Genomic DNA, 26,622 nt, shown 5'->3' on the forward strand with positions numbered 1-26,622 from the left:
TTTTATAGTATTTTCCTGTGCGTGCATCATGTCCTGTGCTCATGTTCATCATTCCCCCTGCTCTCTTGTGGCTCCTCCCCCTCACTCCAGATCACCCCACTTTCACCCTCGAGACATAGTTTCTTAACATAGGTGCTGTGTGAGAGAAAGCATTTGCTTTTGGAATCTGGCTTTTTATCACTGGACATGACCTCCAGTTTTATATCATTTACTGCCAGTGCTATAATTTCATTCTCAATTTTAATAAACAAAATATACTACCCTTTCTTTCTTTTCTTACTGTGTGTATTGCATTAATTTATACTACCACGCCTGTCTACCCAGCCCCACCCAACTCTTGCTAGGATTTTTGTCTCTTTGTTTTTCATGACAGCTCTTCGGATTGGAAAGAGGTAGAATCTTGACACAGTTTTAATTTACATTTACCTGATGACCAGGGGGGTTGAATATCAGCCACTTGCACTTCTTTTCAAAACTGTTAAATTGAATTATTGCTTGGTTTTTTTTCTTTAATTTGTTTAGTTTTTTTGTATATTTATAGAAATACCATTTTGAAGAAAATCTAAGTATGCTTGGATTTCTGATTGAAATATAAGAGAAAAACGAGAAGGTACTTACATAGTTTTCTAATCACAGGCCTTAGACTGCCTGTATCTCAAGTTTACCTTCTCTCTTTTACTAAATATGTTTAAGCTATAGAGTTTCTTTATACTAATATCTCTCATAATCCTTTGGTTTTTTATGTTTATCACAGACAAAAACTAAAAATAATTTAAAATTTGGTTCTAGAGAGATGACTCAGCAGTTAAGAGCACTGTTGTATAGTATTAAACTAAGTAAAGATGGGTTACATTTGTTTATGCTGCAGAATATTGCTTTAACTGTGTTAAGGTGTGTTACCTTTGTTTATACCGCATTTGTTTAATGATGTAAAGATGTGTTATATTTGTTTCACCTTGTGTGTCTAAGGCATCTGATTGGTCTAATAAAGAGCTAAGCAGCCAATAACTAGGCAGAGAAAGCCTTGTGGGGCTGGCAGGCAGAGAGCATAAATAGGAGGAGAAATCTAGGCTCAAAGGGATGGAGAAAAGGAGGGAGAGAGAAAGGGAGATCCCTGGGGCCAGAAGCCCAGCAGCCAGTCACCCAGACACCAGAGGCAGTGAAAGTAACGTGTGCAGGGAAAAAAGATAAAAAGCCCTGAGGCAAAATGTAGATAAAGAGAAGCAGGCTAAGTTAAAAGAGCTACCCAGAGCTAAGCTAAGATAAGGCCAAACATTCATAACTAATAAGTCTCAGTTTCGGCCAGGCAGTGGTGGTCCATGCCTTTAATGCATACCTTTAATTCCAGCACTCCAGAGGTAGTCTCTGTTTCATGATTTGGGAGCTGGTTGGTGGCCCAAACCAAAAACATTCTACAGAGCACTGGTCTTCCAGCCAGTTCAGTTTCTAGCACCTACACTGGGACTCACATGGAGGCGTCACCCTCTGTAAATCCAGTCTCCAGGAATCTAACACCCTTTTCTGGCCTTCATGAGTACTGCGTGTACATGGTACACATATATACAGGCAAAACACCCATACACATAAAATAAGAATAAAGTGAAAACTTTTTAAGTTAAAATTTTGCCGTAAACAGTTCAGCATTTCGGACTTCCCCCAGCCTGTTTATTTTCATTGGCTTGTGGTCTGCTTGCTCCTAATGTCCTATGTGATCCTTTGACTCTAAAAGAACAGTTCATGTGTGACTGTTTGCTGTGCTGAGAAGGAAATGTTTTATAAAGTCAGGGCATGCAGCATCTGTGTGCATCCGTCTTCCAGCCTCAGCCTGTGCATTAGAGAGGGCACTGAAGGGGATCACCCAACACAGGTACTGTGTCTGTCATAGTGGCTAATGACGTCTGTGGAGCAGCAGTGATGTGGAAGAGTCTGGTACTAGCCTGGAGCAGTACTGTTAGGGATTCTAAAGCACTTCTAAAATGGCTACATTTTCTAAACATATTTCATAAAATTAAAATCTTACCTAAAGAACAATAGTTTATTTTTTTCATGAAAGAAAACCATGACTAATCCTTTTGTCTTTGCAGAGACCATTATAAAACAGAATATGAAAATAAACTACATGATGAACTGGAACAAATCAAATTGAAAACTAATCTGGAAATTGAGCAGCTTCGAAGTGCCTCTAGGGAAATGTATGAACGAGAAAACAGGTAAAGAAGAGCGCAATTGAGCAAGTTATATTATTTTTCTTTGACGATCCTAAAAATTTTACTGAAATTAAATGCCATTTCTGAGATGACTTTTTTAATAGTTGTAAATATAAATGAGAATGTTAAAATTCTAAATGTGATAGCTAATTGCAACAGCGCTTATCATACAGTCGGTCTTTTAACTCTGGTAATGTATCTGTTTCCTGTTTCCTCACTTCAGACTGAAGGCAAGAATATGAGAAAATTTAGAAGGTACTAAGATAGTAATAGTTTTACCAGCCATTTCTCTTGGATGCTTGTAGATAGAGGCCGCTTGTTCAGCTGCCCAGACCCAAAATAATCATACAGAAACTATTAATTATAACACTGCTCAGCCAATCACTTAAGCATATTGATAGCTAGCTCTTATATCTTAGCCCATTTCCATTATTCTGTATATTAGCACAAGACTGTGGCTTACCAGGTAAGGTTCTGACATCTGTCTCCTTCAGTGGCTACATGGCATCTCTCTGACTCCACCTTCTTTTTACCAGCATTCAGTTTAGTTTTCCCACCTTGCTCCATTCTGCCCTTCCACAGGCCAAAGTAGCTTCTCTATTAACCAATGATAATAGAACAAATTCACAGCATACAGTGGGTAATCTCATATCAGATACTTGTAAAAACTGGAATACTAATATCTATATCTATATATATTATTTAACCACTGGTCCTGAAAGATGTTCTATTATATAACACTGGGAAATATTTTTTATTCAGGCAGTAATTTTTAAATGGTTACATGCTAGGTTCCTCTAGTAATTGGTGGCATTAGAAGAGAAACTGGGAGGAAAAGAGGGAAGAGGGCTGTGGTCAGGATATAAAATAAATTAATAATAATTTTAAAAGATTAAATAAATGCTCCTTATTTCATTGACAGTTATCTTTTATTAATTTCTCCTGCCTTCCATCCCCCTCTCCTCCCTCACTTCCTCCTTCCCTCCTTTCCTTCCTGTCCTCATGCTTCCAAGGCAAATGCTTTACCAACCAAAGTATCACCCAGTCCAGAAGGCCTGGTGGGTTAAGGGGTAAGAAGAAGCTAAGAATGCAAATTATAGTTGTTAAACCATTAGAAAAGTAGAAGGCCTTCATAGAAACACGCAGTGACTTTGGTCAGTGGCAGTGTCTGTGGGATACAGCAGTAGAGTGGTGAGGTGAAGAGCCTCGCCCCCCCGACAGGAAGGTCTGTGCATGAGAGCGCTGTGGCGTGGATAATATTTCTTTTTCTAAATAAGTGCTATTTAGTTTTGTGTCTCAGTTCATTTCTGTTATGCATTTTGTAGGTATTTGTTCACCTAACCTTAAAATTTATGGCATCATTTTACAGTACAGTGCATGGGTATACCTAAACAATCCACATTACTGCTTATGCCTTGCTGAGTAATCATTGTGACAGTTTCCCAGTTTTTCAGTTGTCCATCTTAAAAACAAAACAAGAACAAAGAGAATCCTTTAAAATACATCCTATCTTAGCATAAGTTTAGATGTGTAAACTCCCTCTCCAAGTAGTATAGATAGGATGGCGGAGTTGTGCTGGAAAATGGGCAACAGCCATTTCTCGAGACAGGAAAGCTAGAAGCAGCTTTGCTTCTGCCCAGTCCTGTTCTGGACCCATGTTCACAATAGATACCATCCATTTCAAGCTTCCTTTCTGTTCATCGTGTTGGGAAGTAAAGCAAGGACCATAGGCAACTGCTCACATCCAGAGTTGAGAGCCTGAAGAGAATAAAGGTCTGCCTGTTAGTGCTCAGCCTTCATCCTCCACTCAATAGTACAGGGCCCTAAACCAAGGACCCTGCCTCCCTTTCTGCTGGGTTTCCCACATCAGTGAAGGCAATCAGGACAAACCCCACACTGCCCAACCTGATCTGGACAACCCCTCATGGAGACTGTTCCCAAGTGTTTCTAGGCTTTGTCGAGTCTACAATTAAAATTAACCCTCATAACACCAAACCAGAAAATTTGGGATTGGACGTAGGTGCTTCATTCAACCACAGACTGATCCCTAGATATTAACACTGTGATGGACAGTTACCACCAGATGGCGCCAAACTGCAGCCCAATCCTGTGCCAGCACAGGGACACTTAAGTAGCCACTGGTGCAAGCTTGCTTTTCTTATTTTTCACTTCAGTCTTCTGTCCCTGTATTTATGTGACCGAATCTTCATTATGGCAGATCTGAAATGTAGTTATAACTTCTGTCCCCTTCTGTTCTTCACAACATAAATAGTAAGTTCTTTTGGAATCTTACAACTTAGAATGGGTCAAGAAAGGTTTTACTATTCCATATAAAAAACAAAATTCAGAGACTGTTTACATATTTAGTTTTGTCTTGAATCTATGTGAGATAACCTTGCTTTGTAGTTAGATCCATGATGTCATCCTGTGTATTTTATCAGTGTGCTCTTCCCATTAGGAGTTAAATTGTAACGAGCACACTGGCGTATGTTCATTGCTACTCTGTCTTCCCTAATAAGCACTTTCAGAAGAGAGTAAGAAGCTAAGAGTAGAGAAATTCCTTGGGAGCTGGGGACAGAATGAGGAAAACTCAGGTCAGTGTTGATCATTAACATATAAATGACTTCCTTAGTAGGTTTGTGTGAAAGGGTGTGGTCCCTCTTAAGTGTTTAGAAAGAAGACATTTTCCAAAGCTAGGTGCATACATGCAATACCAGTACTCAAGAGGCTGAGACAGGAGCATCACAGGTTCTAGGCCAGTCAGAGCTGCTTTCTATACCCAAACTCTTTCTTTAAAAAAAAGACAGGGCAAAATTCCATAAGTGAAAGTACATTGTAAGAGATTTTGAGAAAAAAAAAAACTAATCTTAAATCCTGTCTCCACCACTTGGTAGTGGAGTGAGAATCCACTTTATATCCCTGAGTTTAGTTTTCTCTTTAAAAAAATGAACTAATAGTAATGCTTCAGAGAGTGGACCATGAGGTCTAAATTAGATAGTACATGTGAAAAGTGCATTACAAGTTATAAAATATATTCATTTAAATAGTTACTTTATACCATTTGTCTACTATGTATAGTAAAAATTATTTTATTTGTATGATGACAGTTTGAATAAAATCATTATTACATAAAGGCTAACTAATAGCATGGGATTATTACCTTAAAGTTCACTATTATAAAATGTAGAGGGCCTACACATGTTTAACTTATTTGTTCCCTAAGCATTTCCGAGAGGTACTAAAGGGGAAATAAACTCAGGTGATTGAATTTCTCCCGAAACAAAACTGCCTTTAGCGTGAGATCATCTCCTCAGCACAGAGCAGAACTGTTGTGATCCGGAGTGTGAGTTGTTGGAAGCCTCCATTAGGCTCCTCCTGCTGCAGGTCTGGAAACTCAGCAGCTCCGCAGTTGTTTGAAGGAAGTGCCGAGCAGCACAGAGGAGACTGAAGATGCTCTTAAGTGGGGCCATTAGTGCTGCGGTGCTTTGATAGTTTCATTTCCTGCCCTGCCAGTGCTGTCTCGATCACAATGTGCTGTCTCCCAAAAGTACGCAAGAAGCGTCAGTGACACACATGAAATTTTCACAGAATATTAGTAATATTAAACAGCTTTAAATCTTGAATTTGGATTTACTTCTGGGGATCTGTTTGATCCATCCCAGCAGATGAACGTGGAGCTGGATTACAGAGGTTCCATTCCACATTTTGAAAGAAAATGCCCTCGTTAGTATTCCAGCTGATATCCTCTATTGTTCGCTTCTTTCCAGATAATCTGTGCAATTTTCAAATTCCTTGTGAAAGTATTTAAGTCCTTTTTTCTTTTTAATTTTTGGGTCTTTTCGACTAGATTTTTCTGAAGTAGGTGGTTTTGCAGGTAACTGGGTATCTTGTGAAGAAGCTCTAGATGGGGTTTGTCACAACTCTCTTGTTGTGCCCGTCCTCCTCTGCATGCTTCTTTGCATCCTCAATACTTATGCACTTTGGGTGTGTAGGCTGCCCCACATAGGCTGGAAGCCAGTTCTGGTGCGCAAGAGTTCACATATACCTGCTTTGTACACAGTTCTCGGTGGGGGATGCTGGGGAAGCAGGATGGGGTCAGTTGTTAAAATAAAACCTGTGCAGAGATTTATAACTGGTCAGGGCTGAGCCTAGATCATGCTGCAGAAGTTACTTATCTGATCATCACACTATTTATTCAGTTTCACGTTGGTAGTAACTGCTGCCTCCTTTTAAACCTCAGCATCTTGATGAATCTTAAGTATTTAGTTTTGGAAATTTCTCATGCATATGGACTTCTCTTGTCTGTATGTTTAATTTCTTGTGCATTGGAAAGTTATCTACTTCAAGTTCATAGTCACAGTGAGAAATGAAGAGTTCAGGTGAGTGCTGGCTGACTGAGCCTATTTTCCCTACTATAGCAGAATACTGGAGACTAGATAATTTGTAATGATCAGGAATTTATTATGTCTCTGCTCTGGAGCTGGGAAGTTCAATATCAAGGTGCTAGCATTTTGCAAGGGCCTGTTTCCTGCATTCTCACCTGGCAGAAGGCCAGAGAGATTGTGAGAGCAGGAGACAGGCATTACTTACCTGTGGTCACAGCGTCAGTTCCACTCAGAAAGGCTTCCCCCTCAGAGCCCACTCATCTCTAAGTCTTATTGTTGTTGTTTAGCAGTAATTACATCTGAACATGACTTTTGCAAGGGATAAGCATTCAAACCATAGAACTAATTCTATAGGGAATTATAGCATTTTAATCAACAGGGATCTCAAAATGTTTTTTCTCCTAAAATATATAGTTTTTCTTGAAAATTTATAAAGCCGGGCAATGGTGGTGCACACCTTTATTCCCAGCATTCTGGAGGAGAGGCAGGAGGATCTCTCTGAGTTCAAGGCCATCCTGGCTTACAAAGTGAGTTCCTTCTCGGTGCAAAATTCCTCTAATATCAGAACTCAAGAAGCTGAGGGGCATCAGGATTGTAAGCTGTAGGCCAGTCCTAGCCTAAAGTTTTCCAATTTTTCTAACATTTTATAACATATTCAGATATAAATTTAGATTCAGCCTGTTGGTAGTAGGGATTTTATCTTCTAGAAATGAAAAACTATATTCCATTCTTTTCAGTAGTCTGGTTTTCACACTTGGTATTGAATTTCTAACCTTCACTTGTGAAAACCTTACCTGGCTTAAATTGTCTTCTATAAAAATGACATTACAGTGCAAGGTAAACATGCCAATGTTGTTATATTATTAGATCCTTGATGTATAGATAAGTTAGGAATTTAAATGGGGGGGCGGTTCTTATTGGAGTTTTGGGGGGTTTGTTGTTGTTATTGTTGCTGTTTTTACAAGACAGGGTTTCTCTGTGAAACAGTTCTGACTGAACTGGAACCTCTGTAAACCAGGCTGGCCTTGAACTCAGAGATCACCTGCCTCTGCCTCCCGAATGCTGAAATTAAGGGCGTGTGCCTCCGCTGCCCTTGGGACTTGACTTTTAAGAGATTCTCATTGAGTATTATGACTTATTTTTATCTCCTATTTTATCCAAGCAACTTCTTGTTTATGCTAGTTTTCTGTCTTTTTTATTAATTTATTTTTTAAAAACTCCTTTTTCATTTTACATGCCAACCCCAGTTTTCTCTCCCTCCCCTCCTCCCTCTCCCTCCACCTTTGCCCCACTTCATCCCCCATCTACACCTAAGAGAAAGTAAGGCTTCCCATGGAGAGTCAACAAATCTAGCACATCACTTTGAGGCAGAACCAAGGTCCTTTGCACTATATCTAGGCTGAGTCCCTCCAAGGAGAATGGACTCCAAAGAGCCTGTACAAGTAGTAGGGATAAATCCTGGTTCTAGTAACAGTGGTTCAACAGCAGCCATATGACTGCCAAACACTTTCAGAAGGTCTAGTTTGGTCCTTCATTTTCTTGGGTTTCTTTAAGAGATTTTTTGATTTTTTTTGTTTGTTTTTCAATTTTTCATTTGTCTTTTCCTCCATTTCTTTAAGGGAATTTTACATTTTCTCTTTAAGGGACTCTGTCATCTTCATAAAGTTATATTTAAGGTTTTTTTCTTCTGCTTTTTCTGGATTAAGATATTCAGTTCTTCCTGTTGTATGACCACTGGGTTCTAGTGTTGTCATGTTGCTTTTTAAGTTGTTGAATGTATTCTTTACCCATCTCTACCTTCAGCTGCTAGCTGTCTAGTACAGCTGAGGCAGTTCTGGGGGAGGGCCCATGGTTCTGACCTAGGGCCTAGAGATTGGGCTTTCCAGCTGGGGAACTGGTCACTCACCTCTTGTTCCCATCTGTGCAGTTACAGCCTTTGCCTCAGAGAGCTACTGATGTCACAGAGGATAGGTGGGTTTGGGGGCAGAGTGGGACTTGTAGGTTACAGGGTCCAATCGATTGGAGGGTTGTTGGAATATCCTGCTTGCAGGAGGCTTGCCTGCTAGCCTGCTAGTCAAGCTTTCACGGTGGGGGAGGGGCCCAGGGTTTTGACCCAGGGCCGAAGACCTAGAGACTGGGCTGTCTCTTTTTTTTTCATTTCTCCATCCTCCTTTCAATGTACCTTACACCACTGAGTAAAGTATATAGGGAGGGCCTGTTGTGTCATTTGTAAAGTGGATGTCATTTTATATTCATGGTGTTAGCATCCTTGGGTTTGGGTATTCAGGCTGGATTTGGTGGATGGAGTCAGTAGAGATTAGTCAGTTAGATTAGTCAGTTGGACAGTTCCTGACATATTTCAGTGTTACTCTAATTATATTTTATTACATTCAGTTTGGATTTTTTTTTTAGTAAATTTTATTAAATTATAAAAGTTTCCATTTCCGCCCCCCCTCCCAACACCCTCCCACTCCCCCCACTCCCCCCCTCCTTCCCCTCCGTCCCCCAGGGCAGTCAGGGTTTCCTGCCCTGTGGGAAGCTCCAGCTCCCTCCCCCTCCCTCCAGGTCCAGGAAGGCGAGTGTCCAAACAGACTGGATCCCCAAAATCCAGCATATGCAGAGGAAACAGGTCCCAGTGACATAGTCAATGGCTTTTCAGAAAGACCCCGGGCCAGCCACAGTCAGAGAATCCGGCCAAATTCCGAGAATCTGGCTAGATCACGTCCTCGTTCAGTCCCAGTCCGACTGGCCCTGGTAAATTCTCATCAGATCCGTTCCCTTGTATCAGTGGGTGATAGCATCCCTCGCAGTACTGATTTCGTCTTTCATGTTCCTCCTCCTTCCGCTCCCCCTCCGGACCTCGGGGGGCTCAATCCGTTGCTCCAATGTGGGCCTCCGACTGCATAGCCGTCCTTCGCCAGACGAAGGATCACTCCGAAGGCCCTCTGGATAGCCAGTTTGGATTTTTAAAATCTCAATCCTATTAGTTTATACATGCTGTAGATAGCCACTGTCAATTTTTCAAGTTTCTCTTTTGAGGAATATTTGAATTCCTGCTATTTGTTCTATAATTATATTTATTACATCTTCTAATGTATTTACCATTTGGAAATGGATTATTCATTAATTATGTGGAACTTATTCTTTTATCCTTATCAGGGATGCTGTACATCTGGTGTTTGGTCAAACCAGTGCACTTTTAAAAGAACATGTACACTGTAGCCCATAGAAACAAATACATAATGTGTTCACAATCATTTTAAGGATAATTCTCTTTTGACATCTGTTTGCACTATGGTGTGGTCATGCAATACAAATCTCGTAATGTCAGAATATCCCAAAGGGGAAATTCTGTGAAAAAGAAGAAACCTGAGAAAGGCAGCATTGTATGATTCAGAGCCAAAAATATAAATAGAGAATAGATTGACACTCGGTCTCCACAGTGTATCTTATGATGTGACCATGAACTGAGTCTTTGTATTTCAGCCTTGAAACATATTTGTAAAATGGAAATGATACAACATATGATTGATAGAGTTGTTATGACAACTTACTGTTTGAGTTAGTTTTCTTTTTCATTGTTGTGACCAAATACCTGACAAGAAGCAATTTAAAAGGACGTATTCCGACTTACAGTGCCAAGGGATCATTTTATCATGGTGAGACAACATAATGGGAAGTAGGAGACATACTTTTCCGTTGCTATAAGATACCATGGCCAAGCCAACCACTAGATGGAAGAATTTTGGGGGAACTTAATGTTTCTGAGGGTTAGAGTCCATGATCATCATGGCAAGGAGCATAGCAGCAGGCATGGTGCTGGACTAGTAGCTGGGAACTTAGATCTTGATCTGCAAGTAGAAGGCAGAGATAGCTAACTGGGAGTATGTGGGCCTTCTGAAACCTCAAAACCTACCCCCCAGTGCCACACCCATACCAATAGGCCACACCTGCTAATCCTTCCCAAACAGTTCCACCAACCTGAGAATCAACTAGTCACACATATGAGCCCATGGTGGCCATTCTAATTCAAACCACCATGGCATGGCAGCAAGAGCAAAAGGCCTGCTGGTCACTGAGTATCTGCATTAGGAGAGCAGAGCATGAGTGGAAGTGGGGCCGCCATAAAACCTCAAGACCTACCCCCCCAGTGACCCACTTCCTCCGCCAAGCTTCTACCTCCTGAAGGTTCCACAACCTTTCCCAGCAGTGCAACCATCTAGGTTATGAAGACGTTTCACATTCAGCCACAATTGCTGTATATGAAATAAAAGCAGCCCCTGATGTGTGCTGAACACTGTATGCTTACTACTGTCAATACTGATGTCAGTGGAAGAATATATTCAGTTTTTCTCTCTCAAGTTTAATTTGAAACATGTGAGTTGGTAATACTTAGAGGAGGTCTGACTGTTGTAGACTAGTGATGGAAGGTATGACAGCCAAGAGAGAGAACAAATTTACAGGGAAAACTTACCTGCAGACGCTTAGGATAAATACTAATGCTAAAAGCCTGGGCTTCTAGAACTTCTGCTTACTTTGATCTTCTCCTTCAGAATTGTCTTAGCTGTTGTCTTTCACGGTTTCCATTTGTCTGCCGTGCTTTAGAAAAATATCCCCTTTGTCCTCTTGTCACTAAAGTAAAGAATACTTATCTTGCAGGGCAGAGGTGGTGCACGCCTTTAATCCCGGCCACTTGGGAGACAGAGGCAGGCAGGCAGGCAGATCTTTGTGAGGCCAGCCTGGTCTACAAGAGCTAGTTCCAGGACAGGCTCCAAAGCTGCAGAGAAACCCTGTCTTGAAAAACAAAAACAAACAAACAAACAAAAGAAAGAATAGTTATCTCCTCTTCCCGTGGCCTTGGAATTTTGTTTAACTGGATTTTGCAGGCTGTCTATGGCAAAATGTCTACTATTTTCTAATAATGCATCTTGTTTTTTGATTCTCTGTGGCTTAGCTTTATTTCTAATACTCGTTGTGACTACTAGAAAGGAAGTATAGTTAAAGACTGAGGTTTTGTCATCTGCCAACTAAGTGTTTGTATTTAACTAGCACTGCAAATGTGGCCTACGGGAATTCCACTACTTAAGTCACATTTTAAAATAATGAAGCCATCGTTAGGAAGGAAAATTGGAACTAATTTGTGATTTATTGACTATAATATGTAGGGCATCTTAGAATAGAATATACAAATGTTTAAGATACTTAGACAGTTGTGTTCTCTCAATTTTAATTTTTCATGTTTTGTATGGTTTAATAATAGAATAGTTTTTAAGATCATTGCAATCATGATGACATCAAAAAATAATTTAACAGTAAAAGCAATTCTACTTAGAGAATAACGAACAAAAATATTCTTTTTTGAGAGGAATAACCTTTATGATTTTTGCAACTATTTATTTGTTACTCATAAACTTTGGCTGCTGAGTCTCTCTTTGGTGATTGGCTGTTTGAAATCTGAAATTGTTACTCAGTCACTGTGCTGAAAAGCTGCACAGGTGTGCGTATAACAAGTGTAATTGCTAGGCGTTTGTATCCAGTGTGGAGCATATGGATGGAGTCAAGACATCTGACTTTTCATGACTTACTACTAATGTTTGTAGTAATGATAAAGAAACCAAATTCTTTCCCTGCTCTTTATGAGAAATTCCGCTATGTGATGTAAGAAGCACACGCTTCAGAGTAAATATTAACTGGATGCTCGCTATGATCCTCTTCTGGATGTGTGTCCCTGGGCCATCTGTGCAAACTCTACACTTCAGAATACTGGAAATGCATCGTAAGGGTTTGTAGATGTTCTGCGAGCAAATCATTATTAGTGTTATGCCTTATATTTCTCTGTATTATAGCTCTATTATGGAAGTAGAATGTTTCAGCTAAGTGACTGTCGGGAGGAAGAAGCTTCCCATGTTTCATCTGTATTAAGACATAAAGAGAATTAGATATAAGAAGCTCATGCCTGGCTGTATTATCTCCTAAATACTCACTATTTAGGAGATATTTATTTCCTTCTCCCATTGGAGTAACCTCCTTAGCTGTCACTAAGAGGAACCTTTTCAACATTTTTGATTCCTGTTGTCATCGTAGTAGATGACTTATGTAATATTGTGGGCTTGTATTGCTTGACCCATCCATGACTGTTGTCCTCCATCTGGGCTTTACTGCATCCAGCCATTCTAATGGAAACACCCTGACCTACGACCAGCTGAAATTCTGCCCTGGAAAATGCTTCTTCGTCTAAGACCATACCACCCTGACTACACCCCATCTCACGTGATCTCCAAAGCTTAGCAGGGTTCGGCTAGGTTAGCACTTGTGTGGAAGCATACCGCTCTGTCCCCAAAGCACTGTTCTCTAGTAGCAGTTTCTAGTCTGCAGTGTTTATGATGTGCACTTTATCTGACATTCTTGCAGTCCTCTGTCCTTTCTCCCTCGTCCTCCTAATTCATTAGCCTTTCTGTGTTAACTTGCTGTCTTGCACAGTAATACTCTAGGACCCAGTGCCTCGGCTGTTCCTTTGCCAGTGTCTCAGACTTCATTCTCATGTGATTCTTGTGACTTCTGCTCGTATATCTTTTACTTAAAGTGGTTTTAAAGCGTTATTAACTGCCCTCAACCTCAGTTTTCTTGTGGATAATGCACCTGCCTCATTGGATTATGGTAAGGCTTAAATGAGATAAGCATATCCATACTGTCTAACCCACCCTTCAACCCAGAGGGGAAAAGCTATGTTTCCAACTAACATTCTCTACAAGTAATTAAAAGTAACAAATTCTTTATTTTTTGTTTAATTTCTTAAAATTTTTTATTCATTTTACATAGCAAACAGTCCCCTCTCTCTTTCCTACCCCCACTCCCCTCCCCACACCCCCACTCCCCATCTGCTTCTCAAAGGGTAAAGTCTCCAAAGTCTGGTACATCAATTTGAGGCAGGACCAAGGTCCTTCCTGCTGCATCAAGGCTGAGCAAGGCATCACACCATAGGGAATGGGCTCCCAAAAGCCAGCTCATGTACCAGAGATAGATCCTGGTCCCCACTGCCAGGGGCCCTACAAACAGACCAAGCCACACAACTGTCATCCGTATACTGAGAGCCTAATTTGGTCTCATGCAGCCTCCCCATGAGCTCCCACTAACTCAGGCCAGCTCTCTCTGTGGGTTTTCCCATAATGATCTTGACCACCCCTCTTGCTCATATAATCAATCCCTCCTGTTCTTCACCTGGTCTCCAGGAGCTCAGCCTGGTGTAACATGAGGGCTGGCTTGTTGGGGTTTCTGTCCCACCTGGTACCCCACAGCCGGCAAGCCCCAAAGAAAATCATACAAAGATCTCCATAAGATTATAAACTGATTGGCCCATTAGCTCAGGCTACTTATTAGCTCTTATAACTTATGTTAGTCCATTATTTTTATACATATTAGCCACATGGCTCAGTACCTTTCTCAGAGGCAGATCACATCCTGCTGCTTCGGTGATCTGGGCAGGAGTGGGAGAAATCAGCTTCCTCCTTCCCAGAATTCTCCTGTTCTCATTGCATCACCTCTACTTCCTGTCTGGTTTTCCTGCCTATACTTCCTGCCTGGTCAATCAGCATTTATTTAAAACATGATTGACAGAATACAGACAATTCTCCCATAGCCTGGTACTTGGCTGTGGATCTCTGCATCTGCTTCCATCAGTTACTAGATGAAGGGTAGTCTATGATAACAATTAAGGTAGTCACCAAGCTGATTATAGGGAAAGGCCAATCCAGGCACCCTCTCCACTATTGCTAGGAGTTTTAGCTGGAGTCATCCTTGTGGTTTTTTGGGAATTTCTCTAGCACCAGGTTTCTTCCTAACCCTATAATGGCTCCCTCTATCAAGATATCTCTTTCATTGCTCTACCTCTCTGTCCCTTCCCCAACTTGACTTATCTGTTCCCTCGTGCTCTCATCCCCCATCCCCTGCTCTCTACCTCCCCCGTTTCCCCCAGTTTACCCAGGAGATCTGTTCTATTTCCCCATCCCTGGGCAATCCATGAATCCCTTCTAGGGTCTTCCTTGTTAACTAGCTTCTCTGGGGCTGTGATTGTAGCCTATTTATCCTTTGCTTTATATCCTAGTATACACTTATGGATGAGTACATACCATGTTTGTCTTTCTGTGTCTAGGTTACCTCACTCAGGATGACTTCTTTCTAGTTTTGTTGTGAGATTCTTCTCTGTATACTGTGAATATATTTTATTGCCATTAATAAATAAAGAAGCTGCTTTGGCCTATGGCAGGGCAGAATATAGCCAGGCTGGAAGAGATATATAGAGAGTAGGCAGAGTCATGGAGATGCTGTGTATCTGCCAAAGGAGAAGAACATGCCAGAACCTTATCAGTAGGCCACAACCTTGTGGTGATACACAGATTAATAGATATGGGTTAATTGAAGATGCAAGAGTTAGTTAATAAAAAGCCTGAGCTAATAGGCCAAACAATGTTGTAATTAATATATATTCTGTGTGATTATTAGGGCCTGGGCGGCTGGGAAATGAAAGAGCAGCCTCTGCTTACATAGTTCCATCCATTTTCTTGTAAATTTTATGATGTCATTGTTTTTTACAGCTGAGTAATAATCCATTGTATGAATGTATTACATTTTCTTTATCCATTCTTCAACTTAGGGGAATCTAGGTTGCTTCCAGGTTCTTTCTGGTTATTACAAATAATGCTGCTATGAACATAGTTGAACAAATGTCATAGTGAGATGATTGAGCATCTTTTGGATATATGCCCAAGAGTGGTATGCTGGGTCATGAGGTAGGTTGATTCCCAATTTTCTGAGGAATCGCCATACTGATTTCCAAAGTAGCTGTACAAGTTTGCACTCCCAACAATGGTGGAGGAGTGTTCCCCTTACTCCACATCCTTTCTAACATAAACTGTCATCAGTGTTTTTGATCTTAATCATTCTGAAAGATTTAAGATAGTATCTCAGGGGGCTGGAGAGATGGCTCAGAGGTTAAGAGCATTGCCTGCTCTTCTAAAGGTCCTGAGTTCAATTCCCAGCAACCACATGGTGGCTCTCAACCATCTATAATGAGATCTGGTGCCCTCTTCTGGCCTGCTGTATACAGACAGAATATTGTACACACAATAAATAAATATTAAAAAAATAGTATCTCAGAGTCAATTTGATTTGCCTTACCTGGTGACAGAAGGTGTTGAACAATTCCTTAAATGTCTTTCAATCATTAGAGATTCTTCTGTTGAGAATTCTCTGTTTAGCTCTGTACCTTATTTTTAATGGGATTATTTGGTATTTTGATATCTAGTTTCTTGAGTTCTTTATATATTTTGGAGATCAGCCTTCTGCCAGATGTGGGGTTGGTAAAGATCTTGTCTGTTTTATCATCAGTACCAAGCTGTTTTTATTACTATATCTCTGTAGTAGAGCTTGAAGTTGGGGATGGTGATGCTTCCAGAAGTTCCTTTATTGTACATGATTGTTTAAGCTATCTTGAATTTTTTGTTTTTCCATATGAAGTTGAATATTATTCTCTTGAGGTCTGTGAAGAATTGTATTGGGATTTTGATGGCTTTTGCATTGAATCTGTAGATTGCTTTTGCTAAGATTGCCCTTTTTATTATGTCGTTCCTTTTTAAGAGCATGGGAAATCTTTCCATTTTCTGATATCTTCTCCAGTATTTTTCTTCAGAGATCTAAAATTTTTATCATACAGGTCTTTAATTGTTTGGTTAGAGCTACTCCAAGAAATTTTGTATTTTTCATGCCTATTGTAAAGAGGTTTGTTTCTCTGAGTTCTTTCTCAGCTCATTTACTCTTTGTATGTTGGAAGGCTACTGACTTTTTTGAGTTAATCTTGTATTGTGTCACATTTACAAGTAACTAAATTCTAATATCTATCCCAGCTCTGTTTAGAAATAGACTGTTTGCACCTGTATTTCTGTCCACTGTCAGAATAGTCTCCAGTTCAGACAGCTTCATGCAGTGTGGTTGGCATCACTAGCCTCTCTGAAGTCCTTAACATCATCATCTACACATTGTGAACAAATTCATGAATCCTTAAAAGATAGGTGCTTACGCATTTTAGAATAACTGAGATGCATGTTTGAATTTTAGAAACCTCCGAGAAGCCAGGGATAGTGCTCTCGCTGAGAAGAACCGAGCGGTGACCGCCGAGAAAGATGCTCTGGAAAAGCACGAGCAGCTCCGTGACAGGTGAGACGGAAATGGAGGCGGTGAAGTTCTCAGTGCGTGTTCCTCTTGCATTTTTATTTCATAGAAATTTATTGTAAAGCTAGCTATAGATAGCAGAGCATGCCTGTAACTCCAGCAGTGAGACAGGAACATGGATGGAGTTGGAAACCGGCCTATGGTTTTCATTTCAAATTGCAATACAATTTAAATGTAATTGTTAACATATATCAAAACCATGCTGTCAAAATTAAGTCGCTCCAGAGAGTTCCTGTACTCCTTCAGTGCATCTTACCTCCTGCCCTGATTTCTACCGCTGTCATCAACCTTGTTCTTCTTATACAAAACACCAATAGAATAATACATTATTTACTCTCTTAGATCTAATTTTCTTGATTCACCATATTGACCGTTCCTTATTTACAATCTGAATATTGTAATATTCACTTTGTTATATTCAGTTTGTTAAATACTAGTTTGTTAATGTATTCTCCTGTTGATTAAAAAAATGAGGTTCTTTTCAGTTGCAGCTACCAAAGTCCCCCATTTTAAAAATATTAAAAGTACTATTTTTTATTAAATGTAAATTAATACATGGAGTCCCCTTTTTATCCTCATGTTATCTGTGACAGTTGCTTATGAGAATAACACGGTTATTAAGTAACCACATAGAAGGAACGTGAGCTCACCCATTTGACAGTGTTATTTTGAGGATCTACACATTCATTTTTTTTTCTTCTTCCCAAAACCCTGAAAGGTTAGGACTGTGACTTAGAAAAGATGCTGCCATCTATGTCCACATCACCATGAATGCTGGCATTTGAGTTGGGAATGAAGGAAGTGGTTGAGTTTGTGTATACTGTGAGGCCTTAGGCTTCATCCTAGCACAGCAATAGTGCATTAATATATGTATATATGTACTTAATTTACTGAAAGTTTTCAGAGTGGATTCCAAGATGATTGATCTAATGTACTTTGATATAGTTTTTGTTATTTCTTATTTTGTAATTCTGGGGTATTAAACACAGAACGTTGTGTATGCCACAGCAACACCTCACCAATGAGATACACTCCTAGCATATCTATATCTGGGGGATGTTATATTAGTATGTGTAGTAAAATGCCAAGGTAAAACTTTTTTTTTTTATTCTTTGGAGATTGGCTTTTTAATGCCTGGATTTGTAATTCTGGCTTCCTTCTTATCAAAATGAGAATAAGCAAATGTGTGTTGATCTTTACAATGAATGTGGCCTTGCTGAGTCATGTTTAAGTCTAGTGTCCAACATGTTCGCATCATATATAATTGGTATCATCATTTTTTATATGAGAAGGTTTGTCAAATGCCTCATTTTATGATTAAACAACCCATGTCATTACTTTAAAAAAGCATAAGGAAGCAGTGTGCCTTTTCCAAACATGAATGAAAAAAGGCTTCTACTCAAAGGCTTCAATTGCCTACAAAGAAAAGGACTTTTCTTAGGTATATGAAAGACCTATGTGTGTTCTGATTTCTAGCACAATAAAGTCTCTAACATTAAGTAACGGCTACCTGGCACTTGAAAACACAAGCAGAGCATTAGCTCCGGTCCTGTTGTCTCAAATCTCTGTTACTCTGAGGGTTCCACCCACCAGGAGCAAACTTTAGTCAGTCAGTGGGAGTGCTAGAGAAGATGAGTATGGTTGACAGAAGCCTGAATCTGGAGCTCCAGGGCAAGTGTACAATTTCAAGTGAATTTGCATTGTAAATATTTTCAGCTCTAGTTTATCTTTTTTAAAAAATATTTCCTTATCCAGCCTTGATAAGGGGCTTGTGCCTAGTCATAGTGTAACTTGCTATGCCATGTTTGGTTGATATTCCTGGGAGGCCTGCCCTTTTCTGAAGGGAGAAGAGAGGAGTGGACCTGGGGGAGGGAAGGTGCTAGGAGGAGAAGAGGGAAGAGAATTGTGGTTGGAATGTAACATAGACAGAAGAATAAATTCAAAAGGAAAAGCAGCCAGGCAGTGGTGGCACACACCTTTAATCATAGCACTCAGGAGGCAGAGGCAAGCAGATTTCTGTGAGTTTGAGACCAGCGTGGTCTACGGAGTGAGTTCAGGACAGCTAGGCTACACAAAGAAACTCTGTCTCAAAAAAACAAAGGAAAAAATGTTTCCTGGCTATTTATGATGGCATATCCCTGTAATCCTAGCACTTTCAGAGTAGAGGCAGGAGGATCAAGAGATTGAGACTACCCCTCAGCTACATAGCAAATTTGAGGTCCACCTGAGGGACAAAAGACATTGTCTAAGAAAGTAAAAGCAATGCATGTTTGAGAGAGGGTAGGGAGAGATTTTGGTGTTTTGAGCATCTAGTTTACCTAAAAGCACTTTCAAAGGACTATTAATTTGAATGTTTTCGGTCCCCACCCCACAAGTTCTCTAATAATGGTAGAATTCTTGGTGCCATTTTCCTAGAAGAAGGTATAGGATAGAGTGTGCAGGAAAGTAGGTGATTGGAGTGACATTTGTACCGTGTTGAACTAGTTTAAAAGTTAGCATAGCCAGGCATGCGTGCATTCCAGCACTTGGAAGGCAGAAGCAAGATTGTGAGTTTGAGGCCAGCCTGGGGCCACAAGAGACCTGTCTCAAAAACAAACAAAACAAGCTCAGCAGTTGATATGGAAACAGCTCCCACGTTTCACGTGTTAGCTGTGCTTCCTTCCCCTCTTCTATTTCTGTGTGCTTTCGTTTGCTCATCTGTCCTTTAATCTGCTACTGCATGTCAGCAAGGACGCGTGCGTGCGGCTTACTAGAGGAACTTAGTGGAGTGAAGCCTACTGGGATAGGAGCTAGAAATGGTGGTATCACATCTAAACTTTGTATAAAATGGATCATTTTGTTTATAGTATTTCTAATTCTCATGGCTTATAAGTAATTCAAATGATTTGTTTTAAATGCAGACATTGCTAATCTGTGTTGTTCCTAAAGGACACAAAATACTTTAGCACTTTCTTAAATACACATTAATGCGTTCTTCAGTGAGATCTTTAGTGTCTGAAGTTTTTGTAGTTTGATGAGTGGATAAATTTGGAAGGATACTAGTAATTCAGTGGCTTCAGACTTGTTTGTTTGCAGTGGGTGTATAGTTCAGATTGGGTGTGCTGCATCTTGTTTGCACAGTGCATGATAAGGGTAGTTCTTTTCTCCACTTTCACACTTCAAACAAACCTGCATTCAAGAAAATAAGTATCATTAATCTTTTACTTAGCTAGTTTCAGGATTCACACTTGGCATTCTCAGTAACTCCCAGGGGAGCAACTGTAAGTATGTGTGGTGTAGTCGTGTTTGAGCACATATGTGTGCAGTTGGCCAGAGGTGGACTTCAATTATCTTTATCACCTAAGGTTTTGAGGCTTTTGATTGCTGGACTTTGGTAGTCAGCTTCAGGAGAAGGAAGTGGCCAAATAAGGGAATAGACCTTGATGGCTAGCATTAGGAATGTCATCTAACAGAGGGAACGAGGGAGAAGGGCAAGGCCTGCCAGAGCCACATGAGTGGGTAGTACCCTTTCAATAATTCCAGGAGATTGCAGTTTCCTATTTCCATATGTATCTAAAGCAGCAAACTCGGATCATCAACTATGGTGGGAATTGCCTCTATCCACTCAGCCACCTCACCAGCCCTAGAAGAAATCCTTAAAGAGCTCCATGAGTAGGGCTGGAGAAATGCCTCGTGTTCTTGCCGTTCTTCAGATGCCCTGAGTCTGGTTCCCAGCACCCATAGCAGACACCTCGCAGTTGCCTGTGGCTCCAGCTGCCTCTCATGGCACACACAGAGCATGCACTTATGCGGACATCATCTACACATTAATAAATCGTTTTTTTAAAACATCTTTAAAAACGTAACTCTGCCAATACCTTCTAAATTAAGAGTCCAGTGGAACCTTGTGCAGTGGCAGAGGTATTCTCTCTGTGTCCCGTCTCGTTCCTCATGCTATCTGGGGACAAGTGTATACCTGGCTAAAGCTGCCTTCACTCAGATTAGTGCACGGTGATAGATGTATCAGAGAAACCAGTCTAAAAGGGAAGATTGTGTGTTTGTTAGTATTGGGGGAATTAGGTCTAGAGACTCACACATTTTTTTTAGTAATCTTTTTCTTAATAAAGGGAAATACCAGGTAATATAAAAGCTTTAAAAGATGACAAGAAAAATTTTGAGATATTTATTCAAGGAAATAAAAAAAGATTATAATCACAACTATAGTCACAACTAAAGAAATTCCTAGAAAGCATAAGATTTGTGAAATCAATAACAGGACAATAGAAGAAGATAGAAAACCTGATCATGTTAAAATACATGACATAGAATCATGACCATGCAACTTTAAAAGTAGTGAAAGAGAAATAGTGAGGTACAGGGACACAGGAAACCAAATTGGTAAGATAAAGATGTTATAAACAGAAAATAGTAAATAAAAGGACACCATAGAAAAGCACCTAGAGGAAAGGTACTGAGCATAGGGACCCCACAGCATGTGTCCGTGTGCAGACAATTAGGGCACGAGGGGGAAACAAAGCAATGGAATGAAAGAGGGAAAAAGTTGTAACTTGTTGCCAAAGAAAGTGCTTTTCTGAAATGAGAAGTCGAAGGCAGGGTGCCTGAGAAGACAGGAAATGGCTACTCTGTAACTCGAGCATGAATGTTAAGGGAACAGGACTTAATACCCAGGCTGTGTAAGTCCTTTCCTAAAGCAATCTGGTTGTGCGAAATTTCCCCCGTAGTACACTTTATTTAATCTCAGCAGGGTTTATTAGCCATCCTCTTTGAGCCAAGCACTGTTTCTAGGCACTAGGACTTTGGGTTTAATAAAATGAAAGAGTCTTTGTCTTCATAACAACGTTCCTATGGTACAAATCAGAAAATATACAAATAAGCAGTATATAAACATAAATATTTAAAAAGATGTAAAACAGACTGTAGTTCAGAGAAGTTTGTACTCTGAGTGACGAGAAGAGACCAGTTAGTGAGGACTTAGGCAGCCAATTACCCTGAAAACACTGCTTAAAACTGTGACTTCACCAGCCGAAAGAAGTATCTGAGAGCTCATCAATCAAAATGTCAAGGTACAAAAGAACTTTAAAAGGCAGTGAACTTTTAGTATAAAATTAAACCCTGACTGCCATTTTTATTTTATTTACAAAGCATAATGTTAATTGATAAGGTATCATAGAATATCAGCATATTTATTTGATGTAAATAGAGACAAAATATAAATTGCAACTAAACTTAGGGAATTAATGACAAGGAGGATATGGTGAAATATTATATATCACATAGTTACATCAATGGTTATGCTTTAAGTATGTCATAGGCTGTAATGGTTAACATAAATTGTCAGCTTGGTGCAGTCTAGAACCACCTAAAAAGAGGATCTCAATGAAGAACTGTCTGGATCACATGTCCTATGAGCATGTCTATGTGAAATTATCATAATTATGCTAGTTTAGGTGAGAAGACATCCCCCTGTGAGTGGCAAAATTCCCTAGGTGGGGCATTCTGAATTGTTGAAGAGTGGAGAAATTAAGCTGAAGACAAGCATGCTGCATATTAATTCACTGATCTCTGCTCTTGACTGTGCCGCTGTTTCCAACCTGGGTTGGTTCAACCTCCCTACCTCCTTTTTTTTTTCTTTTTTTTTCTTTTTTCTTTTTTTTTTTTTCTTTTTTTTTTTTTGACAGTCTGATGGTCCCCCATCCCTGGGAGGTCACAGTATTGATGCTAGACTTACGGCAGACACCTGATCTTTGCAGCACACTACATCCTGGAGCTCTTGGACTCAAGCAGTCCTCCTGCCTCAGTCTCCATTGTAGCTGGGAATAAAGACTTGGACCACCCCTCCTGGCTGCTCTCAACTATGCTGTATTGTGAGTAGCTGCTTCCTGTCCTGCTGCCTTAAGTACTGTGCAGCAGTGTACCATAGCCTTCATAGTTTGCATATAACCAAAAGAGAACAGGAAAAGAGCAAGTCGTGATCTTATAATAAAAGACTGCTAGCAAGGCGTACAGCAAAGATGTTTTTAAAAAGAAGAACTGAACAGAGAAGTTTTCTAATGACATGAATGTGACACACTCACTGGGTATCTGTGGGAAAGAAATACAGCTTAAGTAAGAAACTCTTCTTTCTATGTATGTAAATGACATGAGATCTTTAAAAAATGACTTAGTTTAAAATACAGGAATAATGCAGATCTAAAGCTATTCTAAAATTGTTTAATATTTGTTTTAAAATAATAATTTAGGGCATTGAATGCTCCCTTTCTGTTAACAATGTGTATGCAGTAAAGATATGCTCAAGAGGAAGTATGTGAGGCCTAAGAACATAGCTCAGTGGTGGAGCACTTGCCTCCTGTGTAAGAAACACTAGATTAGAGCCCCAGACTGCCAAGAGGCAGAGAGGGCAGGGGGGCCTTATATATATAATACCCAAGAAAGAGTTTAGTGTTCAAGAATGGGTGACATAGGTGTGCCAGAACATCTCAATCGTTTCCAGAGAAGATGATCACATCTGAAAACCGTGGCTTGAAGCTGGATGTGGTGCACACACCTGTCACTCAGAAGACATTCGTAGGACTGAGACTGGAAGGTAGTGAGGCCAGAATGGGCTATTAGCAGGACCACTCTCAAGAAAAGAAAAACATAAAAATGGGTTGGGGAAAGGGAATTGTCTAGATTATCTATTTGTTATTATTGATCTAATTATTTGTCTGGGTACTGAATACTTTCATGAACTGTTTTACAGTTCTTGCCCAAATAAAAACTGATAAAACAAGGAAAACTAACTCAAAAAACTCAACGTGGACCAGTGCTGATAATCAGAATTTATTTATTGGATGCAACTTAAGAGCAGATAATTACAGATATACATATATATTTTTAAGCATGTGTCTAAAAGTTCAAGTCAGCACATGGTTTGTGTACACATTTTTTGGGTGTTCCTAAGAAATCCGGAGTCAGAGTTGTTGGTTATGAATGTACTAAAGCAGAGAAGACGAGCATGCGCTTACATAGCTCGCATTATAAATGCCGCTACTTCATTGCTTCAGAGTTTTTATAGATTTATGTTTGATAAATATACCCACTACCACAAAAGTATATAAAAATTTGAAATGTCAGCTAACTAAATCAACTCATAAAAACTAAAGTTAAAAGATATTTTCCACAATTATTTTAGAATATGTTATTTACTGGAAGTAAAGCCCAGAGAATTACCACAGATGAGGTGTGAGTGTGTCTCTCCCACTTGTAAATGGGCTCTTATTTCCTACAGTGTATGTTCTGGGCCACAATGAGTCATTTTCAGCATGTTTCAGTTTAACTCCTAATACGTTTTTAAACTTGGCAGGCATATTTAGATGAACATTACTTCCAGTTTTGGAGGCTGCGTCTAAATTCTACTTCAGCTCTGCAGTCATCATGAAGAGTTCTCTCAGTAAGACGGCAGGGTTGATTGGAACTGCATGTTTTGTAGAAGGAAAAATATCATTTTTAAATTTCACGGTACACATTTCAAATAGCTAAGCGCTATCTGAAAAAAACTTGTGTGGTTGTGTTTAGTGAAAGAAGAAGTCTAAGAGGTATAATTTATCTTGAGTAAGATTTATTAAACTCTTTACTATGCTTAACAGTATTTAATTGTTCTACATGGATTAATTTTTTTTATGCTAACAATATTGGAGGTAATAGTTTAGTTTTTGTTCAGGTCCCATTTTGATTACAAAACATAGAAGCTACATGGCTGCATAAATGTTAAAGCTATGGCTGAGCCAGTACTCAAGAGGCAGAGGCAGGCAGATCTCCGAGTATATGAGACCTGTCTGCTCTACACAGTGAGCCCCTATTTTAAAAAAAAAAAAAAAGAGGAAGAAAGGAAGGAAGAAAAGTCAATGAGCATGTAGATGATCATTTTTATGTTTCTAACTCATAGTGTATTTTATAAGTACCTGTAGTGACATTTTTTTTTTTGTAATCCAACAAATAAAGCTTGCCTGAAGATCAGAGTGCGGAGCTAAGCCACTAATTAGCCATAGAGGCCAGGCAGTGGTGGCACACACCTTTAATCCCAGCACTTCAGAGACAGAGGCAGAGGGATCTCTGTGAGTTCAAGGCCACTTGGGCTAAGCAAAGATTGAATCTGTCTAAAAGAGAAACAGTTCACACAAAGGTGATCCCAGCACTTGGGATCCCACGCCTTTAATCCCAACACTAGGGAGGTGGAGACAGGAGTGATATGGCTGGGTAGAGACAGGAATATAGGGCAGGAGGAAACAGGAGCTCAGATGCAGTTTGAGGATTCGGTCTGAGGTTCATAGAGACAGGATCACCCGTTTGGTCTGAGCACTGGTGGTAGAGGTGAGAACCCTCTAGTGATTGCTGCTCTGCTTCTTCGTTCTCTCAGCTTTCACCCCTAAGGTATGACTCTGGCTTTTTATTATTGATACCAATTAGAATTCATGCTATAATTACCATTTATTGGAGCCGTATGAATCTTCTAACATATTTGATTTGACTCACCTATCTACTCTTAATTTTTAATAATATACTTTTTGTTGTTACCTTTATACTATTTTATTTTTAACATTTCAAGTTCATAAAAGTTGTAGAGTTGGAAAAAAACATGTAATTGAAAGTAGTTCAAAGATCATCTGAACTCACAGAGGCTGAGACAGCATGGACAGGGCCTGGCAGGGGTCTGCACCAGGTCCTCTGCTTATGTATTTTAGCTTCCAGTTTAGTGTTTTATGGGATGTTCCTGAATGTGGGAACAGGTGCATCTCTGTGTCTGTGTCTGTCTCTGTTTTTCCTGCCTTTTCGTGGGCTCCTGCTGCTTATTTGTTTAGTTTTGTTCAGATTTGTTAGTTTTCTGTTTATCTTCTCATAGTACAGTATATAGTCCTTTAGATGTCTGTATGCTAATGAGAGAAGGGGGGTGAATTGGATGGGAGGGTAGGTGAGGAGGAACTGGGAGAAGTAGAGAGGAAACTAAGCAGTATATATTAGGTTAAAAAATCTATTTTAAATAAAAGGAAAGAAGGAATATATTCTCAGTTTACAAAAGATGGAAGACATTAAAGAGATTATGTCACTTGTCCCAGATTACACTGTTACTAGAGGCAGATCTGGGATTAAGACGTCTGATATTTGTTGCTTTTGTTGTTTGGTTTTGTTTGTTTGAGACACTGTTTCATGTAGCACAGGCTGAACTCAAACTTGCTTGAAGCCAATGCTACCCTTAAGTTCCTGATCCCTCTGCTTCAGCCTCCCAGGTTTAGGATAAGCTACACTGCCTCCTGCTTAAAGAGCTATTTCTTTTGTTTCTAGCTGAGTTGTGTCTGCCCCGCTCTTGTTATGCTCATGTAAGCAGTGTGTGAAGCAGAGCTGATGCTGTTAAGAGGACCACTCAGGTGCCATAACAGGCTGCTCTGGCTTCTCTCTGAGGTGCTCTGAGACTGAGCAGGCAGTTTCTGAAAGAGCCAAGAACAAAGCACAATCTCTAATACTCACGACAAGGAGGGCTTAGTATGTATGGCCAGTACCGGGCTAGGCCTAAGCCACCACAGTCAGCAGCTCAAGGGCAAGGCCTGGCCTGCCTAAAAATGGAAAACTGTAGCCCTGACCAACTCCTGACTAGTCCTGGCCAATTAGTATGCAGTAGTATGATTGCCACTTGTTTAAGCCAATCATATCTAAAATGATCTAACTGCCTTAGGAGCGCCCCTTCCACTACTTAAAAGGAGCCCACGCTTCCCTCTCGGCGTCTTTCGCCATCTTGTTTCTGTATTTGGCGACTCTTCAGCATGCTGGAATAA

The 26,622-nt window shown here is 40.0% G+C and overlaps 1 protein-coding gene across 1 annotated transcript in view; it reads left to right on the forward strand.

Moving 5' to 3' along the window:
• Pibf1 (progesterone immunomodulatory binding factor 1) overlaps window positions 1-26,622 on the forward strand; it is a 154,124-nt gene that overhangs the window by 34,968 nt on the left and 92,534 nt on the right. Inside the window, exons 9-10 of the mRNA XM_048421884.3 lie at window positions 2,085-2,210; window positions 16,703-16,801. Of these exons, the coding sequence (XP_048277841.1) occupies window positions 2,085-2,210; window positions 16,703-16,801 (225 nt within the window). The remainder of the gene's footprint in view (window positions 1-2,084; window positions 2,211-16,702; window positions 16,802-26,622) is intronic.

The sequence above is a fragment of the Myodes glareolus genome, chromosome 12, assembly GCF_982192425.1.
Source record: "Myodes glareolus chromosome 12, mMyoGla1.1, whole genome shotgun sequence".
Classification (NCBI taxonomy): Eukaryota; Metazoa; Chordata; class Mammalia; order Rodentia; family Cricetidae; genus Myodes; species Myodes glareolus.